Below are 21,247 nucleotides of genomic sequence, written 5' to 3'. Positions count from 1 at the left end.
TGCACATATTTTGTCTTCTCTAGTCCGCACAACAATTGTTGAAAGTAAAAAAAAGCTGTTGTAACTGTAATAGTTTTTGCGTAAGCATATTCCAAAGTCAAAGTGTTACTACCGCCCCCGGTCTACCCTGTTTCATTTCACTTGCATCTCTCCCTTTCCGTTCTCTCGTCAGAATACCTCGAATCCTTTCGAATCACCTTATCACAAACGATGGCAAGTGTACATTTCGCAAAAGTAACATCAAGTACCTTGGACAAATATATACTCAACGAGTTACAGTCTAAGCAGTACTTACCCCCACTGTTGTAAAACGTAATTAAAAATACTCAAAAGCTCAAACACACGCTTAATTTTATCGCATTTATTTGTGCACACTTCACACTCTCTTCTCCATCGATGTCCTTCGCTCCACCAACGTTTCCCATTCACTTACACCTACACAATCTAAGACCACATCATTAATCCACTTAAACCACACTAAACTAATTGAAACAATTACCTACACAAAACGATACGAAATACCCCAGAAAATGGGTGCAGTGAGACTCTTACCCTGCCGCAGGTTTCAAGAAGATCATCGCGAACAAAGGCTACGAGGGGGAGATACAACTTCTGTCCGATCCGTGCAATCCAGCAACGAGCACGAGGTGCACGAAAAACTGCACCAGGTGCTTGCAGCACATGCACAACAGCGTGCCTGACAAGGAGATCTCCAGTGAGTCTTCCACTACGCTTCCAACTGATTACGCTTGGCCCCTGTAGCTTCAATTTTCCACGCGATGCGCTCCTTCCAGGATGGGTGACCGTCAGAGGGAAATTCTTCATGGTGAACGGCGCTAATTTGGCCTGCGCGTGCTCCAGGAGTCCCATGGGCTTCAGCCCCCACTGTCACGTCGGGGATGGTTGCGTCGACGTGATTCTGGTTCGGCACACGTCGCTACTCAACAACATCAGGATGCTGCTCAGGTTATCCAGCAAAGAGAAGAACGTGGTACGTGCGAGCCTTTGCACACTTTTAATATCTGGAGGGCAATTGGAATTAAGTTACTGCTGCTAATGGTAGAGAATGAAGATTCTAGAAGTGGAAGCTCCCGCGGCGAGAGTTCAGGAACCTGCTGGGCATTGGGAAATTTCCAAACTTAAAAGATTGGGGATATCTCTGGCGGGGCGGGCAAACGAGCGTGAGACAGAATTATTATCTTTGCAAGAAGACACTTACGTAGAATATTTAAAGTGCTATGTAAGATCGGGTGTTAAATTTTGGACGCGAAAGTTGTTAACATATATCGGTGGCTTAGTGTGCAGATATTATATATCCGCTTTTAGTGTTTTTTAGAAAAAAAAACAGATTTAAACGTGTAATGGTACCTAAGTACATTATTTTTGACAAATTTGTGAAATACAGTGGCGGACGAAAGAAAGTATACAAATTTTAAAATCGCATAACTTTTTTAGAATTGGTCTAAACGATATGAGTTTTTTTGAGAAGCTAGAAAGATTAGTTTGCTAAGTGACGTGTTTCGTTATTTTGAAAAAAAGGTCAATTGGTCGGAATAGAAAAAAAAACAGTAGAGGTGGCTTTTAAAATTTTTTTGTGAGCTTGTAATGAAAATTCAGAAAACCCGTTTGTAGATTGAAGTAAGTTGCACACATGCCTACAATTTCATCAAAATTGGTTAACGTTGCTCTGAGCTATAAACGCTTAAAGATCGCAGAATAAGGTCGAAAATCGTTGATTTCGGGAATTTCGGGATTTTTTTTCAATTGCATTTTGTTTTTTTTTTCAAAACGACGAAACAAATCGCTTAGCAAACTAATCCTTCTAGCTTCTCAAGAAAAGCTCATGTCGTTTGCACCAATTCTAAAAAAGTTATGCGATTTTAAAAGTTGTAAACTTTCCATCACACGCCACTGTAGGTATAAATGTGATTTTTTTACAGCATAAAAAAACAGTCACAAGAATTATTCGTTGCACATAAAAATCAGAATTTCACAAAAAGAGGGGCGTACAATATTTATGCACTAAGCCATCGATGCGTTAAAAGACTTTTATTTTCAACTTCGATTCAGAAAAATGAACAAAAAAGAAGCTGTTTAAGGGGGTAGACACGTCACGTGACCTGGCCGATTCGGCAGGTCGGTATTACAGCATTTTTTTCTGCACATAAATGGTAATACCGATAGATCGACGATTACCCGGTGAATGCGAGAGGGAGCTGTTTGCTATTTCTGTATTCTATTCTGAATAAGGAAAGAAATTCTCAGCTGTTCCGTTATACTTATAAAAATTTAAACGGAAAGTCGGCTGGTACTGTAAACTTATACGTCGAACTGCTTCATGAAATAAGTGTTTTATGCGATCTTCAATGTTTATGCGTACAGCAAAACATCATAGGAATTAAAGAAACTGAAAAAAACCGAATCATTTCAAACTGTTATGCCCCTGACATTACTCTGACACGGAAAAAACGACGAAAAAATCGGTTTTTAATTTTTTTAACTGCGGCGCACCAAAGTGAAAAATCTGAAAAAAATTCAGGACAATAGTAACAATCATACGTACTTACAGTAAAAATATAATTATATTACCAAGCCTGCTTCGATACACAATCGGCATTTTTCAGCATTTTTTGGCGTTTTTTATTTTTCACAGCTTGGTTTTTCAATTTAAAAATCTGAAAAAAATTCAGGACAATAGTAACAATCATACGTACTTACAGTAAAAATATAATTATATTGCCAAGCCTGCTTCGATACACAATCGGCATTTTTCAGCATTTTTTGGCGTTTTTTATTTTTCACAGCTTGGTTTTTCAATTTAAAAATCTGAAAAAAATTCAGGACAATAGTAACAATCATACGTACCTACAGTAAAAATATAATTATAATGCAAAGCCTGCTTCGATACACAATCGGCATTTTTCAGCAGTTTTTGGCATTTTTTATTTTTCACAGCTTGGTTTTTCAATTTAAAAATCTGAAAAAAATTCAGGACAATAGTAACAATCATACGTACCTACAGTAAAAATATAATTATAATGCAAAGCCTGCTTCGATACACAATCGGCATTTTTCAGCAGTTTTTGGCATTTTTTATTTTTCACAGCTTGGTTTTTCAATTTAAAAATCTGAAACAATTCTGTAATATGTGCTCCGATAATAGAAATGCCTCTGATTTTTTTCAAAATTTTTCATCCCCTAGTATAGGAGAAATTCGGCAAAAACCTGATTTCCTATTTTTGCCATCTCTTTCGACGGCATGTTCTCCTGTTACAAAGCCCAATTTTGTGCATTCTGAAAATTTTTGCCAGATTTTGGCCCAGGTATCAGGAGAACATGAAGCGAAGGGAGGTATTCTGAATTTCAGCTTCGAAGGCATCCTCGATTCTCTCTCCGAAGACTTTACTTAGTGCCACCTCTTTCGACATCATGTTCTCCTGTTACAAAGCCCAATTTTGTGCATTCTGAAAATTTTTGCCAGATTTTGGCCCAGGTATCAGGAGAACATGAAGCGAAGAGAGGTATTCTGCATTTCAGCTTCGAAGGCATCCTCGATTCTCTCTCCGAAGACTTTACTTAGTGCCACCTCTTTCGACATCATGTTCTCCTGTTACAAAGCCCAATTTTGTGCATTCTGAAAATTTTTGCCAGATTTTGGCCCAGGTATCAGGAGAACATGAAGCGAAGAGAGGTATTCTGAATTTCAGCTTCGAAGGCATCCTCGATTCTCTCTCCGAAGACTTTACTTAGTGCCACCTCTTTCGACATCATGTTCTCCTGTTACAAAGCCCAATTTTGTGCATTCTGAAAATTTTTGCCAGATTTTGGCCCAGGTATCAGGAGAACATGAAGCGAAGAGAGGTATTCTGAATTTCAGCTTCGAAGGCATCCTCGATTCTCTCTCCGAAGACTTTACTTAGTGCCACCTCTTTCGACATCATGTTCTCCTGTTACAAAGCCCAATTTTGTGCATTCTGAAAATTTTTGCCAGATTTTGGCCCAGGTATCAGGAGAACATGAAGCGAAGAGAGGTATTCTGCATTTCAGCTTCGAAGGCATCCTCGATTCTCTCTCCGAAGACTTTACTTAGTGCCACCTCTTTCGACATCATGTTCTCCTGTTACAAAGCCCAATTTTGTGCATTCTGAAAATTTTTGCCAGATTTTGGCCCAGGTATCAGGAGAACATGAAGCGAAGAGAGGTATTCTGCATTTCAGCTTCGAAGGCATCCTCGATTCTCTCTCCGAAGACTTTACTTAGTGCCACCTCTTTCGACATCATGTTCTCCTGTTACAAAGCCCAATTTTGTGCATTCTGAAAATTTTTGCCAGATTTTGGCCCAGGTATCAGGAGAACATGAAGCGAAGAGAGGTATTCTGCATTTCAGCTTCGAAGGCATCCTCGATTCTCTCTCCGAAGACTTTACTTAGTGCCACCTCTTTCGACATCATGTTCTCCTGTTACAAAGCCCAATTTTGTGCATTCTGAAAATTTTTGCCAGATTTTGGCCCAGGTATCAGGAGAACATGAAGCGAAGAGAGGTATTCTGCATTTCAGCTTCGAAGGCATCCTCGATTCTCTCTCCGAAGACTTTACTTAGTGCCACCTCTTTCGACATCATGTTCTCCTGTTACAAAGCCCAATTTTGTGCATTCTGAAAATTTTTGCCAGATTTTGGCCCAGGTATCAGGAGAACATGAAGCGAAGAGAGGTATTCTGAATTTCAGCTTCGAAGGCATCCTCGATTCTCTCTCCGAAGACTTTACTTAGTGCCACCTCTTTCGACATCATGTTCTCCTGTTACAAAGCCCAATTTTGTGCATTCTGAAAATTTTTGCCAGATTTTGGCCCAGGTATCAGGAGAACATGAAGCGAAGAGAGGTATTCTGAATTTCAGCTTCGAAGGCATCCTCGATTCTCTCTCCGAAGACTTTACTTAGTGCCACCTCTTTCGACATCATGTTCTCCTGTTACAAAGCCCAATTTTGTGCATTCTGAAAATTTTTGCCAGATTTTGGCCCAGGTATCAGGAGAACATGAAGCGAAGAGAGGTATTCTGCATTTCAGCTTCGAAGGCATCCTCGATTCTCTCTCCGAAGACTTTACTTAGTGCCACCTCTTTCGACATCATGTTCTCCTGTTACAAAGCCCAATTTTGTGCATTCTGAAAATTTTTGCCAGATTTTGGCCCAGGTATCAGGAGAACATGAAGCGAAGAGAGGTATTCTGCATTTCAGCTTCGAAGGCATCCTCGATTCTCTCTCCGAAGACTTTACTTAGTGCCACCTCTTTCGACATCATGTTCTCCTGTTACAAAGCCCAATTTTGTGCATTCTGAAAATTTTTGCCAGATTTTGGCCCAGGTATCAGGAGAACATGAAGCGAAGAGAGGTATTCTGCATTTCAGCTTCGAAGGCATCCTCGATTCTCTCTCCGAAGACTTTACTTAGTGCCACCTCTTTCGACATCATGTTCTCCTGTTACAAAGCCCAATTTTGTGCATTCTGAAAATTTTTGCCAGATTTTGGCCCAGGTATCAGGAGAACATGAAGCGAAGAGAGGTATTCTGAATTTCAGCTTCGAAGGCATCCTCGATTCTCTCTCTGAAGACTTTACTTAGTGCCACCTCTTTCGACATCATGTTCTCCTAGTACATAGCCCAATTTTGTGCATTCTGAAAATTTTCGCCAGATTTTGGCCAATATATCAGGAGAACATGAAGTGGAAAGAGGTATACTAAATTTCAGGTTCAAAGGCATCGCCTTAAAGTTGCAAATAATCTCTTTCGAATGAGACCTCGCCCAGCCCCAAATCTGCTCATATAAGGACGAAAAACGAAAAATCTCGAACCCATGTTTCGGGCTAGATTGTGTCGGTATACAGCGCGCTGCATTACCCGTGTCTACCCCCTTAAGCTTGAGGACAAATTTGACTTATGCTCCTTTGCCCGTCCACTAGAGATAGGTATAGGAGAGTGTCTGAAATTGGGAATGTTGGAGAGTTCTGGCAGTGATACACTTGCAGCAGCCCTCTAGGGAATCGCAGGGCTGCTGAACAGCATTCCCTTTGCGATTACCTCCGTAACGAAGACGGTTCATAACCTCTGTTTGTCTTCCAAAGTACGACCTACCGTTCGTCGAGGTGTACAGAGCGAGGGAGTTCACATTCCGGGCCATGCCCACATTGCACATGCACTCCGAGAACGAGATCAACAGCAGGCGCTATAACTCCAGCTTGAGCGTGTGGAACTGCGACGGCGAAGTGATCGATACCTCCAACGTGAAAATCAGGTAAACAGTTTCTCCCTGATAGCCATTCCTTCTTTCTCTCTTTCCAGTTAAAACGCGTCTACGTGTGCTCTGATCCTTGACCAACGTAAATGACGTGAAGGTACACTCTCACTACGCCACGCCTCGTCTCGGCTCATTTTATTCTCCATATTTTATTCTCATGCAGTATGACAATTTGGGAAGAAAGTGAGAGAAAAGTTGCGCCGTGGTGACGCGAGGCGAGGAGTAGTGAGAGCCTACCTTAAGGGGACCTTCCGACCGAGAGCCCAAAAAAATAGGTGGCCTTTAGGAATTAATTAAAGGGAAACTACTAAATATAATTTAACGGGCCTTTTTGCATTTTATTAAGGATGTCTTAGATTATAGAAATATGTTTTTTGTTTTATAATTAATCATTGCAGACGGCACTCGGGAGTCGTGAAAGTCAAGGTGTCAAAAAATTCATCCAAATCGATGGGACCTGTAAAACGCGTTTAAAGTTTTACGTGAGCGCCGAGTGGCCGGTTGTGACCCATGTATTTGCCGCTACTCAAATGCCTATAACTTCAGGAATTTTACGAATTTTAACAAATCCTTTCCCGTATTCGTAAACGGTTGAACATGCGAAAAATGAAATAAAAGAAAAATCGACTTTTATACCGGACGGTCCCCTTAACCCTGATCAAATTCTGGAGTGCGAATGGAAGGGTGGCCCTAAAACTTGGCAGAGGGGCTATTTGAGATAATATCGCCTCCTACGTAGTCTTTAGAATCTGCCTCATAATCTTGTTATATCCGAATGAATTGTGTAAGTTCAGGCGATGCAATTGGTTCACAGGGTGCACTGCCAGCTACTGAACGTGTTCACGAGACGGTGTCAAGAGCCGGTTCACGAGCGGACCTGTGTATGCTAGTTGCGAGGCGATCGACGCACCCATGTCGAACAACAGAGAACGACTACCGCGCGTTTCCACAGGGACACGATGGCATCGATAATCTCATAGTTCCTTCGACTTGCCCCACTTTATTCATTAACGTGATATCACCGCGTGCCACGTGGCAAATCGCGAACAATGCTATTGTTCGCGCGGCAATTGTACCTTGGGATTCGTGCACGATGGTGTTCCCTAAAGATGCTGATTCACTTGTTAGAGGCTCGAGAGCTCGCGAGCCTCCGCAGATGGAAATTCAGAAGCTTGGAATTCTGAATAAGCGCGAACTTGGAACATTTCCACTTCGGAGCGCCACGAATCCCGAAACCCCGTTGCCCCTCGAACACCACTTTCAGCGTGTCCCGGATCGTTTCGCTGATACCAGTGGACCCCCCCCCCACCCTTTTCGTTCGCTCATACGTTTGCAACGCAGATTGTGGCCAACAATCGTCCGACATTCCGCCGCGAATGCTTGAAACTCGCGGCTCGGCTGCTAGAGGGTACGTACTTACGTAATTTTGTACAAATGCGAGCGGCTTTTTCCGCGCTCCCGTTTCCAGCGTTTGCCGCACTAATCGCGCCTTTTTCGTACTTAATATTAAACACTCGATTGCTGTAGGTTCGGTGCACAGGCGGACCCTTTCTTGTACGACGTTTCCCGAGGACATTACCATTAGGGCACTTGAGTTACAATCGATAGAACGTGCAGTTCGATCCGACGGACAAACGATGGAAATTTATGAAACGCGATCGGGACGATCGTAGCTTAATTATGTAAACGAAGAACGAGGTTGCGAGGAGAGAGTAGCTAAGTGTTGCTTTAAGTCCCTCGATGCATCAGAGTGGCCGATGAGCTTACAGACGAGTTTGAACTTGAAGAAATATTGAGACGTAAAGCAAGGATTCTTAATTATCCAATTCCCGGTTGGTTGGAATGGCTAAATTAGGAACGCGTTGAGAAACATACCGACCACCCTGGTGGCACGGAGGGCAAGCGAACGTTTCGTCTTCGCTAGCACTAGACTAGAGATATTTTCCTTAGGGCGCCTAAGACGGCCCAGCTGCGCGTAAAAAGAAAACAAGTATTTTCGCGAAACGAGCTGATTTTTAAACGCACCAGAGAAGTGGCAGCAAGAGCTTAAATTTAGATTAAACGAAGTATCGCGAGGATGGCGAGGGATGAACCGAACGGCATTTACTTTACCACGAGTGTTTCCGGCTATTTATTCATCTTCCTTGGAGCTTCGGTTCCGCGAGAAGCGATCGTTCCGTGCGCGACGCCTCTGCGTCCCTCGCTTCCTGCTTGGAAAAGGAGGCTCGATAGTTGTCGCGAAGATTCTTTCCCGTCGAATGATTCATTTGAGAGAGAAGACGCGAACGATGAACGGAGATTCTCGGAGCAGCAACGCTCGCGAGCAAGTCTCCGTTCCTAGTCTGTTGCGTTCGCGTCGAGAAGAGCCTCGAGCAGTTTCCGTCCTTGGTTTCCGCTTTCTTGCGCCCCTGTAGCCCTGCGGAGGGCGAGCGCGCCCCTTCATCGACAGGCACGAAGTGGACGCGTCGATAGAAAATAATCGAGAGCGAGCGTGCATTTGCAATGGAGACGAGAAGTTTTCGTTAGAATCACAGATTTTTCTTTGCTTCCTCGCGATTGATTTTCTCTTCGATGATCGCGTGTTGGGCTGTTTCGCTGCGACCCACTTTGCGCTTCCGGCATTCAACGGCTGACATATCACAGGGGAAGAATAATAATCAGGCGAGCCGCTGTGTCCCCAGAATTTCGTCCAATAGCATTTCTTGTACGTCCGTTTCTTTTTTTTTTACACCCGGCTAGCTCGTTGGAGGTCCGACGACCGTACCCTCTGTTTGTTTAACCGACCGACAGACTCGACGAAATTAGCGTTTAGGTAGAGATTATTTTGTAGCGACGCGTATGTCCAGGTTGTACAGATTACACACCACGTGCATATAAATATGTATATATATATATGTGTGTGTATATATATACATCTATATTTTAATTACGACGTATTTATAGAGGAAAAGAGAGAATGGGAGGGACGTTACTTCCGGCGTGGTCGTAGCGTATCGATTGTATTTCGAATTATTTTCACAATGGTGCACCGAATGTCAACGTGGCTGCGCATGAATAATAAATTGTACTTCACTTTTTCACCGAGTGTCTCGTTGAAAGCCCCCGACCTCACTCCCTCGACCGTCCCCAAACCGAGTCGCATTCGCTTAAATTGAACAGCAGCCCTGGAATAGTGTGAAATCGATACCGAGCCTAAATATAAACAACGAAGCAAATGAAACGTCTGGAAGAAGGGTAACTTTGACTTCCTACCTTTATCTGTAAAATGGACACCGGTGTGATCAGGGAGGGAAACACAGTCGTGGCCAAGGTCGTTTCGCTTTTCTTTCCTTTTATATATTAAGAATTTTTAATAATCAATATTGTCGGATATATATATATATATAATATATATATTATATATATAATATAATACATTATATTAATTGAGACAGTATGGACACAACGTATAATTGGCGCGGTAAGGTGACAAAGAAGCCTCTCCCTTGTCAGCGTCCCTTCGTCGGAGGGTTGCCCAGCTCCATACGCGGATATCAACGTCGTCGATTTACACCCTCGGATCTCCTTCTTTCCTTTCTCCCCTTTCTCTCCCCCTTCTTCCTCGCGCGGTCTCTCCTCTCCTCTTCGTTATTTGGTTTTCTACAGCCCCGAACAGCGGGCGGAGCCCCTTTCCACGCTTATCACAAGAAGTTTCCCTTAAGCATTAAGTCTCGACGATCGGCAATCACGCACCCCCGTAGAAAGAGTGTCCCGATTCAGCAGATAACCGTGCACAATTACGCAGCTGTAACTGGTAAGTGTCCGCTGGTTCGGTTTCAGTAACGGTCTCTCATTTTTTCTGGAGAGGGACAAATTCTACTTTCGTCCGGCTGCCTTCAATCTCGCCGCTCTTTCTACAGGGACGCCCGTTGCGCGTCTCACCCCCCTCCGGTTACCACTATCACCACCTTTGTCACAGCTCTCTACCCTCTCGACCCCGCCTCCCTCTCCCCAAAAAGGCCAACCACACCCTCGATGTTCCTTTCCTCCTCCTTATTTCTCGTTTTTTCTTTTCTTGCCACCTCCCCTCGCAGCGTTAATATATTCATATATATTATACTATTTAGTCTAATCCCTGATATATTACATGAACCTCGTTCACAATCGTAAAAAAAGGATCGTGAGACGAAAATACACCTCAGCTTCTCTACTTCGCCGTGTCTTTCGTGCTCTCTGATCGCCTTTTTCGTCCACGCGATCGCTCGTCGGTCTCTTCGTCTTGGGGATGCGCCGCCGAGGGACGTTGCGGGTTGCGTCAGGGTGTCTCGCGCAATTTGGGGGTTCGTTTTGTCTTTTCTTTCTGCGCGCGAAAGCAGGAGCGGGAGCGAAGCTCCGCGCCGACGAGAACAGTGTTTTCTAGAGTCTAGAGGGGCATTGTGCGTTTCTTTTTTGGAAGAAATTTGTAGACCGCGATGCAGAAGGCACTAGAAAATGGGTAACAGCGAATGCAAGGGGGAGACTCGATAATTCTAGTGAAACGAATGCCGACAGTAGCAACGAAGGAGAATGTGATGAAAGCGAAGAAACTTTGCAGCGAATTTTTACAAGGTACCACTGAGAGGCGCAACCCCCAACGGCACCCGACGGCGCCCTCAAACTTCACGTTGAGAAACGAAGACAAAAAAGAATGAACAATCGCTCGCGCCGTTTCGCCTCGTCGCCTACTTTGTACAACCATAACTACACAGAGTGTGCTATTTCGTTTGCTCAATAAATATTCGATAAATATATTCATTGTATTTCATTATAATAATATATATATATATATATATATATATGTATATCATCGTATTGCCGTAGTAATAGTAATAATAATCGCACTATATTATCATCGCCGTAGTCGCTCTCGTTTTAACCATTACAATTATCAGTATCATTAAATAACATTATATTTATATAATTATTATTATCGTTATTCTCGTAGCTGAACTTGCGCCACGCATGCTCGTGCACACTATATCCCTATTTAACCCTCGCGCAAACGCCTCCGAAACAAAAAGACGAGAACGCTTAATGCGTGTTTAACCCCTCCCCCCCCCTTATAATTTTCAAACTCCCTCCTTTATTAACTAATCGTTCGTTGGCTACGTGTGTGTATGAGTCGATTTACAATTGTAAATCGTTCAGTCCCTGGCAAGCTTAATTCCTAGCAAGTTTCTCTCGCCTCTTCCTCCTATCTACTATTTCCTTTCTACTTAATTGCACGCTCACCGACGTCTCGATTTTCAACCCCCACCCTCGGTTCGGGTCGGCTGGGGGTCTACAGCTCGCACGCGGAATTTCTCACGAAGGGAGAACCGGCTGTTTGTTCTCAGTGATTCGATCACCTGCCCCGTTTTAGCGCGGGTGGCCCGGGATATCGAGTGTTTCACCCTCGTACCCGATCGAGACGCGCGACCATCGCGTAATTAAGTCGCTCCCCTTCCCACCCACCCCCCCTGTAATTGCCCCACGCCCTTGCCACTCCACGAGTCTACTACAGAAGAATCTATCTTACGTAGAAAAAGTCCTCGCGCGCACCGCCGCGACCGCGGGAACTTCCGCGAGCGGCTCGGGATCGCTTTCCTCGCGCTACTCCTTTCAAACGCACCTTCCTACCACCTAAGAACTCATTCGATCGCAAAGAAATCAGATGATTATTTCAACAACTCGACCGCCAGCCAATTGCGAATCGCTGTTTGCAGAATCTACAGGTAGGTGGAATTATAAAAGTGCTGTTCTAAATGTTGAAGCCATATTTAGTTGTCGAGGCCTAGCGGTGGGTAATTTAGATCGAGACCGGGTTATTCGGAAAGAGATCCCAGCCGCGCGGCTCCCAGCGGCTCAGCCCTTGTGCGGACGATTTTTTAATGCACTTTCGGTTCAAGGCAGCTCGAGACGCTGTGTACAAAACGTTTGCTCCGTGGATGCCCCGAGGAGAAGACACCGTGACGCGAAATTCGAACGTGACAATCGCGAATGGAATTTCGCCTTGAGCAGAAACCTGGTGGCAGGGTGGGCCCAAGCGGCCTCGCCGCCAAATAAATCGGAGATACACGATCGCGAAGCGGTCGAAGGAACGATTTCCATCTACGAGTCCCCTTCCTAAAAGCACCTTGTCGAATTCCCCGCGAGGAAGACCTAAAGCTAGTTTAGCCTAACCGTCTCTACCCTAATTGGCACTCTACCCTATATCCCTACCCTTATTAGAATCGTACGCCGATATAATCGTAGTTTGATTTTCACTCTGCGCCGTGCGACGAGCCAACGGATATCGGTGATAAATGAACGTTCGCAGTAAGTGCGTATCCCGAACCACCCTGGTTTCGTTTCGTCACGGTTCGCCCGTGAATTCTGTCGGCGCCTTTAACAAAATAACAGCACGAGGTGCCTCGTGGCAATCCCTATTGGCATCGAGGAAAGTATATTAAAATTCCTTACGCATCTATCACGATCGCTTCTCCACCCCATCGACCTCCACTTTCATCCCTCCCTCACGGAATCCAATGCTCCCCTACGACCTAATCCTTGAACTCAGGGTAGAAGAAAGAGAATCGCTTAGGCATTCCAGAGATCGATCCTTCCTCTAGGAAACGAAAGTCCGACGACAGTGGACGGTCAAAGGGTGGAAATGCTGGATCTATGGGCATCTAGGCCCCTCCCCAGATCGCCGGATCTGGGATCTAGGTTCGTTCGCGTGTCTCTCTGCCCCTGTGCGTAATAATAACTATAAATGGGGGTGAGCCACTTTAGTCACTTTGTATGGCAAATCTATTAAACTATCGGTAAAGTTCAATTAAAAAGAATAACCGGTATCCTGTAGATGATGGATTTGAGCTAGGTCTCACTGTAGAGAGATAGAAATACTTGTTATTGGAGCGCCAAGGGTGGCTCGCCCCCGTACACGAGTCAATATACCCTAACGCCTCGCATAAGAATATTTACAGATAATAATCATTCTCTCCCGTAGTAACCGTAGTGTCGCAAAGCGATTAGTAGTTAATTAGTATTAGTATTAGTAGTAGTAGTCAGCGATAATAGCGTCCCTCCTCCTCCTCCTCCTCCGTAGTAATCGGTGTACTCGTTTTAATAGTGAATAGGCGGTGTAATAGTAACAACTGTATGCTGCAGTGTCTCCCTTTTACAATTAATAGTAGAGTAGCGGTAATAATAGTAGTAGTAGTAGTAGTAGTAGTAATAGTAGTAGTAGTAGTAGTAGTAGTAGTAGTAGTAGTAGTAGTAGTAGTAGTAGTAGTTTATAATAGCGCTGGTAGTTAATTAGTAGTAGTAGTAGTAGTAGTAGTAGTAGTAGTAGTGGTAGTAGTGGTAGTAGTGGTAGTAGAGTGGTGGTGAGTGGTTTCTTTTTTCAGTGGCGGTGCTGATGGTGATGGTGGTGATGGTGGTGGTGGTACAGTAGTAAATAATAGTAGTAGTCACCTCATAGTATTAACATTAGTTGCAGCGTTACGTCGCCTCGCGTGGCGTTTAATAGCGGAACAAGCATTTTCGTCTCTTCTTTTATAGGAATAGTGGCGTCGTATCGCCATATCAACCCTTATCCGACCTCGTTATTGCTATTACCAATATTGCTAGTCTCGATCTTTGTACTATCACTACGAACTGATTGACGGGGTGCCACCCGTCCTCCCATTATGGCTTGCTACTTCCACCCTGGACCACGGACCCCTTTGCGCACTCTTCTCTGCTATTTCTTCAAGAATCTTCTCGATTCTTCGATTCTAAATGAAAATTCAGACGAAAGGTAGAAGTTCCCGGGATCAGAGGACTCGACGAATTTGCTGTAAATGAGGCGGACCGAACCGAAGCTACAGAAACCGATCTTGAAAGTGCCGAGTGACGAAAGAGGCATTGGTCCAGATAGGGGAGCGAGTCAGCTAATACCTCTACCATATATATTCAGCGATAATGGGCGAGAGGGGTGATCGCACCCTTTCAACATCACTCGAAGAGAGAAATAACAGGGAAGTGACTTTACAAACCCAATAAGAACCACCTCGAAAACTACCTGGTCGTCTAGCGAGTACATTAAGCGCATTTTAATCGGGGGTTCCTCGAGAGCTTGGGTATCTTAGGAGTTACAAACTGGACAGGTCGCCCCTCGTGCTTGCTCTCACCCCTTCGGCTGCCAGCCATTCGACGCGACATCCCCTTGACTCCATTAATTCCGTGAAACTGGATCTTCGATCTCTGGAGCCGCGTGGGTACTTCCTTTGGTATATACCAGCTCGAAGGCTATCTTGGCGCTCCAAGGGAACTACATTAAGGGATTAATTAGTAGTCTTTCCTAATATTCTCCTGGGCTGTATTGGAGCCTGGCAGCGGAAGCGTTCGATCCGAAATTGTAGCTCGTCCCTCATCGTCGGACACCTCTCTTCAATGTACACAGTCGACGGAAAGCACTTTGGACAATAGTTTGGAACACGTTCGTTCGTTGTCGTCGAGTTCGATGCGTTAACGTATGTAATCCTCCTCCGCGCGACGTACACTAGTGTTTCCCTAATTAATTAATAACTATATAGATCTCTCACTATCTCGAATTCTTCTTCGCGTCTCTCCATCGCTTGCCAAGTATCCCCCTTTCGCTTCCTCCTCCTCTTCCTCCTCCGTCTCCCCTTCGCCAGCGTCCTCTTCATCCTCCGCTCAACGTGCATTACCGAATAACGGGTTCGCAATCAGTTAACCGCTTAATTTACCAAGTAATCAATATTTAAATATTCACTTTGTTTCTAACTAGCAGCCTCTGGTGGACTAGCCCGCACTAGTCTTTTCTTCTCTGTGTTTCTCTCTGTGTTTCACTAGCGTCAGCACTAGCCAGAGCATCTGGGTGATTATTAACGATACAATTTATAAACTTATTAATCATTAGTTATCATTATTATTATCCGTGTTTCGTGGACTGGCTTCTATCCGAATCGTCGTCGATCGGATCCCCCCGACCTTTCACACCCCACCCCCGTGTATTCTATTTCTGACTCCTGTTACGGTTTTTGTAGAAACGCTTCGTTGTCGAATGGAAGCACTCTCCCGCCACTGTGTCGCGTCTAAACAAGCGTGTATGTGTGTGTTCCTTCATAAATATTATAAAAAAATATAATAGAAAATTATAATTTCGTTATAATATTTATAAGCTACTCGATTGGCACTAGAAATTTTCCCTCTTCTTCCCTCCTCCTTTTTTTTTGTCCTTGTGTTCCGCTTCCGTCGTTAACCCTTTCCACGAAGAGTACAGAATCCGCGAGTACGCTCCTCTCTACTCTAAAGTCTTCTAAAATTTTACAAAATACCGCGGCGACGCCCGCCGTCTCGATGCAACGGACCTGCTTTCGCCGGAGTCGCCTGGTGTATGTACAAAAACGCTCCCGGAAGGGCTCCCGAAGCAGGAAGAACCGGAAGTCCCGTTGCGAAAACGACGAAAGAACGATCGACGAACCCGTAAAGTTTGTCCCCCAGCTTTCGTTGCGTCCCGGTGGACGGGAGCCGATCGACGACGATCGACGGACGTTTATGCATAGGAGACGAAACGAGGGGCCCTTAGTAGCGTCCTTCGAGGACGCTTAAGTGACAGGGAGAGAGAAAGAGAGAATGAGAATTACGAATTGTACTGCGCCGAAAGAGGAGAAGAAAGCTTCCGGTGTGGCTGGGAGGCCCTTGCGCCGACCCAAACGCGAGCAGAGTAATAATTGACCGAAACGTTGACCCTCTGAGGACGGAGCAGATCCCTCGCGGGGGTCGCGCCTCGCTTCCGTTCGCCCGATGCAGGACCTCCTGAACCCTTAACTGAAACCAAGCGCCAAACTCTCTCGAACGTATCGCGGGCCTGCGTTGCAGGAAGCGAAGCTCGACGGCCCCGTGTTTTCCGAGCGGAGAGTATCGAGAGCCAGGAACGTCCCTAGGTGATCCTCAGAGGGTAAAGAATTGCCCCGCGGCACCACGGGACTTCGCCTGCGATCGACCGACTTCAGTTTCGTCCGTGAAACGGCCCGGAGGCTCCCCCGGGCCCCCTGTCCGCCGGAAGTCCCCCGTTTCCTCGGCGCGTCCGCTTAAACTACGATCAGACTCTCAGGCACTCGATTCTCCGCGGGCTGTGGTCGCGAAGCTGAACACGGCACGAGCAATCCTGGCGATTCCCATCCGCTTCGGGGCAATTATCGTACGCGGTGGTGATCAACGACCCCGTGGAACATGCGAGCTTCTCGAGACTTTCCGGTCGTTGGCTCCAGTGTCACGGGGGAGACTTCGGTCGGCCGCTCTTGTCCTGCATTACTTGCTGCTGTTGCGAGGCTTGCTGCTGCTGGGTCGCTTGCTGGGGAGGTTGGGGTGCTTGCTGGGATTGTTGCTGCTGGTGATGGTGCGACGTCGGGTCCGTCCCTACGCCCAGGTCGGCGCCCATCAGGCTCCCGGGGCCGCTCTTGTCGACCACGCTGCTCGTGTGCACCGGGTGAAAGTATCGATCTGGAGATATTTAAGAGGAGTTCCAGTTAGCTGCACGGTGTTCCAGGGATGAATGACGCGGCGAGGAAGAATTTGTCACGCCGATCTGATTCTTCTTTTCGGTCTAATAATATTACAAACCTTCATCCATGGCAGAAGGTGGTTCACTGGCGGTCCCAGTGATGATCGGCGCGATCATGTTGTAATCGTCTTCCAAATTGATGAAAGGTGCTGTGTTCCAGCGGGGAGGCACGTTGGAGACTGATCTCTGAGTGGCCACTGGCCTTGTCACCGAAACGGGGGATGAAAACAGGGATAGGTTCGTCGGGGAGATGACTCCTGACATTGAGCTGATGGTGGGATACGTGAATATTTGCTGTATGGAACAGAAAATAGATTTCAACTCGTTATTAATAGTGTCATTATGCAAAACAGAATACTTAGAAATTGCAGCTGTAAATACTATACATAACATTCTCTAGCAACGTTCTTTAATAGCTGTCCTGTGGTACCTCAAGGTTCAAACCGTTCAGAAAAAGACCTCTATTACCCCAAATAGTATTATCTAACAATCCATCTAGTGCCCAATCTGGCATTAGCTCTCGAACCCACCTGTCCAGGTTGGGAGTGGAAATGGGCGAAGGTGTACTCCCGGCTGGTGTGAGGCGCGGTGACGAGGATCCTGGCAGGGCTTTTCCTTCCAGCAGGATCAACGGAGCTCTGGCATCCAGAGCCGACCAGGCCCACGGCAGCCGCGGCTGCCATTTGGTCCTGATTCGACGCCATCTCCGCTGGGTCCGTGGGCGAGGTGGACGATGTTGGGGGCGAGTTCGCGCTCGCTGCCGTCAGTTCACCCGTTGACCTGATGATGGCGACGGGCCTGGCCATAGGGGCTGGCGGCGGCGGTGGAAGCATCGAACTCGGATAATACTGTGAGAACTTTTGTATGCCAGTGCGGGGTCCGGCTAGCTGCGCCTGGAAATACCACACACCCACCGATCAACGTCGTCGACCCGTGCGTGATCCATTCACCCTGTTTTCTAAATACTTTCACTGATTTCTAGTTCGTTCATTCTACTATTTTCTTCCCTCTGTGCCGGGGTTAATTTAATTTAATTTTTACCTGCAACCCTTCGCTTGCAAGAACGGATACGTAGGGCAGGCTGAGTGGAATGACTGCTACTTCTACAGATAATTTACATCGCAAACGAGGGGTTGCTGTCTGAATTTTGACGTCAATTATTCTCATCCTTAAATGGAGGGAAAAATCCAGGGCGATTGGAACACGGATGACCACAGGTCGGATTGAACCGCCTCCGTTGTTTCCGTTCGTATACTGAAAGCTTCGCTCGGCTTCTTCGCGATATGTAGTTACATCTAGCGGCTATTTAAGGGGGAACACCACTGCGACGGCCGGAAAAGTAAGCCGTTTTTAAGATTCTTTTTCAGGATTAATTTACAGTTTTCATAGAGAATTTTTATTACCTACCTTTAAGTACAATGTTTTAAGGGACTATACAAAAAATAAATAGAGAAACATGTATAAATTTTAATATGTTAATTAATCTTCTAGAATTAATCTTCCACGCGCGCTGGTCGAACGTGTAACTATGGAACAGCAGGTCCGAAATCAAATTTTATATTTATAAAAATTTGTTTTCAATCAAAGAATCCGTGCGTTTAACGGAAATTACACTCGTATAGTTTATAAAAAGAAATGTAATTTTATTTTGGACCTGCTGTTCCACAGATACACGTTCAACCAGCGCGCGTGGGGGGTCTAGAAGATTAACTAATATATTAAAGTTTATGTATATAAATTCAGGACATTGTACTAAAGGTAGGTAATCAAAATTTGATAAGAAAACTGTAAATTATTCCAGAAAAAAATTCTTAAAAATGGCTTACTTTTCCGGCCGTCACAGCGGTGTTCCGCCCCAAAGGAAATGTTTCAAAACCAATCGTCAACGAAGGTACAACAGAGCGAGGGTTTCTTTAACGAAGGACAGCAACGTGGCGGCTTTAAAGGATCCGGGAGCTACCTGAGGCAGCTGCTGGGTATTCTCGGCCTCCTGGCAGACGAACGTCACGAAATCCGAGAGGGTGTCGTGACCGTTCTCGGGGTATTTCACCACCCCCGCGGACACAGGGTGCTCCGGTTGGTAGTAGGCGAGGCCGGACATACTCTGACCAGAACCACCGGCCAGTCCTTCGTGAGGCGAGTGCAATCCTGAAACACAATTCACCACTGTCATCGACTGTCCGCCGTTCGCCCGGGGTGCCACGTATAACCACCCCCTAAGCCCGACGATCCTCCTGGAAATCGGCTCCGTATCGCACCCCCTTCGCAGACCAATCCCCTCTCGCCTCTACAACGTCATAAAACCTCTCCGACGAATCTCTTTAATTGCGTGGATGAAAGAAATCCCATCAAAACGATCCTCCTCCTACGCACCTCGACTCCCAAATGTTTGCAAGGCACACACGCCGCCGGTGATAATATCTACGTACATTTCTCCTGGATTACGTAGGCGTCCGGATCGATCGAGAGTTGGCAACTTTTGCGAGAGCACGGCCCGCGGATAATGTTAATAATTGTTAAGACGAGGAACGTTAACGAAGCTGGAAAGTTAGCCGCTCGAATCTCGTCGCGAGAGAGTTTTAGCAGAAGAGGGAGCAAACAGAGGTAACGATTGCCGCTGTAAGTCTGTTAGGGGGTGGTTTTAGTGGTGTTTCAGGGGTTGGGGCAGGGGGGGGGGCGACCAACTATAACGATCGTGTTAAGTATATATATATATAAGGCACTCCAAGCGTGAGGCTGGCTGGCTGAAATGTACATGTATTTATATACGCGTGTGTGCGCGAGCGCGCGCGCAGATGCGCCAGAGATGCGTTGTTAAATCTTTAAGGTTATTAAACTTGTGTGAGCTACGCGAACGAGCGAACAATTTGCACTGTCAAACAGGCAGCGTTGCTGATCGCTACCGCAAGGGGTAGGTGCGCGCGCGCGCGCGCGAGTGCACGTATATCACGCGCATGTGGATATATACATGTATGTATATATACATATAGATTATGTATATATATATGGTATGTAGACAGATAGAGATATATATATAGATATATATAGTGCAACAACAAACATCAAACAGCAAGATAACAACGATTAAACAACACATCAAGAAACATCAAGGATAACAACAACATCAACATCAATAATACAATGATATACATATATACGTGATATATATATGTACGCATGTATGCATGTATATATATATATGTATATGGTATAAACAACAACACCAACATCGCAACAACAATAGAGTAATAATATAGTAAGGTAGTATCGTACGGAGAGAGACAGAGAGAAAGAGAGATAGAGTAGATAGATAGACAGACAGACAGACAGACTGTGTGTATTAGCATTAAACAAGAGTTCAATCAAGGTATCCAAATTAATCGAATCAATCAATCAATCAATCAAGGTATCAATTAAGTCAATGTAATTAATATATATTCATCCAGCATACGACATACCCAGAGCATTGGCCGTGTGACAGTGAGTGAGAGACAGAGATAGTTATTGGTGTGCACGGTTCAGACGAGGGTACGGTCTCGATCCTCCGATCCCCGTGGATCCAGGGTGTTCGTGGAAATTAGGGTTCACTCGAAATTTATCGAGTTCCCCGAATTCTTCGCGGAGCTTTCTAAAGTTCACCGTTAGCACTCTACTCCAACCCTCGATTTCACAGTCCACGAATCCCCCCGAAAACGGAGCACCGAGTTCTTGGAACCGCGAAGCGGCTGCTAACGCGACTCGAATTTCTCGGGTTTTTCCACTGCAACCCCGTGGAACCGTCGGGGCCACCCTCCGACGCGAGGCCGTACCCTTAAAAATAGTAATACGTGAACAGGTGGGTGTAACAGGGTGGGCAGACAGACAGACAGACAGACAGACAAACAGACAGACGAACAGACAGACAGATAGACAGCGACAGCTAGCTTACCAGGTAGACCGGTACTACGCAGTTAGCAAGAAATGCCGTCCGTCTGTCTGTCTGTCCGTTCCCAAGCCCCGAACGAATATATTCGTTACCGTTACGGGGGTGCTTGTTCTCCACTGATCTCTCGACAATCCCCGTTCGAATCGCTTCGACTGTCGGGGGACAGGGCTCTGGCCGACTAACTTTCGAACGTTGTCAGTCTCTTTCCCTTTCTTTTTTCGTTTCTCTCATTTTTTTTTTTTTTTTCGTTCTTTTCGTTGGGCAACAGACAGGTCAGTCAGACGGACAGGCAAACGGGGGCGTTAGAAAAATATATATATATAGATATACACATATAGTACTATACATACACAGGTGAACAGGAATGGTTCGCAGAGTATACTTATTTCCATACAGAGGCGTACAAAGACACGATTTCGGTGAGATTAGTGGTTCGTTCGGCTGGTTTCGTCGCGGGGCGGCGTTTAAGCTTCGCGC

At 45.6% G+C, this 21,247-nt stretch overlaps 2 protein-coding genes across 11 annotated transcripts in view; one reads left to right on the top strand and one right to left on the bottom strand.

The window, feature by feature from the left end:
- Positions 1–9,373, top strand: part of Cerk (Ceramide kinase) — a 31,342-nt gene extending 21,969 nt beyond the window's left edge. The window contains exons 5-8 of the mRNA XM_076814876.1: positions 563–715; positions 795–991; positions 6,121–6,290; positions 7,108–9,373. Of these exons, the coding sequence (XP_076670991.1) occupies positions 563–715; positions 795–991; positions 6,121–6,290; positions 7,108–7,183 (596 nt within the window). The 3' untranslated portion in view covers positions 7,184–9,373. The remainder of the gene's footprint in view (positions 1–562; positions 716–794; positions 992–6,120; positions 6,291–7,107) is intronic.
- A 234-nt stretch (positions 9,374–9,607) lies between these two features.
- Positions 9,608–21,247, bottom strand: part of Nfi (Nuclear factor I) — a 74,658-nt gene continuing 63,018 nt past the window's right edge. For 8 of the 10 annotated variants that reach the window (XM_076814865.1, XM_076814872.1, XM_076814873.1 and 5 more), the window contains 4 exons: positions 18,806–18,993; positions 17,376–17,738; positions 16,905–17,139; positions 9,608–16,784 (listed from right to left, as the gene is read on the bottom strand). In XM_076814865.1, coding sequence (XP_076670980.1) covers positions 16,555–16,784; positions 16,905–17,139; positions 17,376–17,738; positions 18,806–18,993 — 1,016 coding nt within the window. In that variant the 3' untranslated portion in view covers positions 9,608–16,554. The remainder of the gene's footprint in view (positions 16,785–16,904; positions 17,140–17,375; positions 17,739–18,805; positions 18,994–21,247) is intronic. The other 2 variants (XM_076814867.1, XM_076814868.1) reach the window with 2 other exon arrangements.

This window comes from Andrena cerasifolii, chromosome 6 (genome assembly GCF_050908995.1).
Source record: "Andrena cerasifolii isolate SP2316 chromosome 6, iyAndCera1_principal, whole genome shotgun sequence".
In the NCBI taxonomy this organism is placed as follows: domain Eukaryota; kingdom Metazoa; phylum Arthropoda; class Insecta; order Hymenoptera; family Andrenidae; genus Andrena; species Andrena cerasifolii.
The sequence above is the reverse complement of the archived record's forward strand: the minus strand, read 5'-3'. Positions and strand labels throughout refer to the sequence as shown.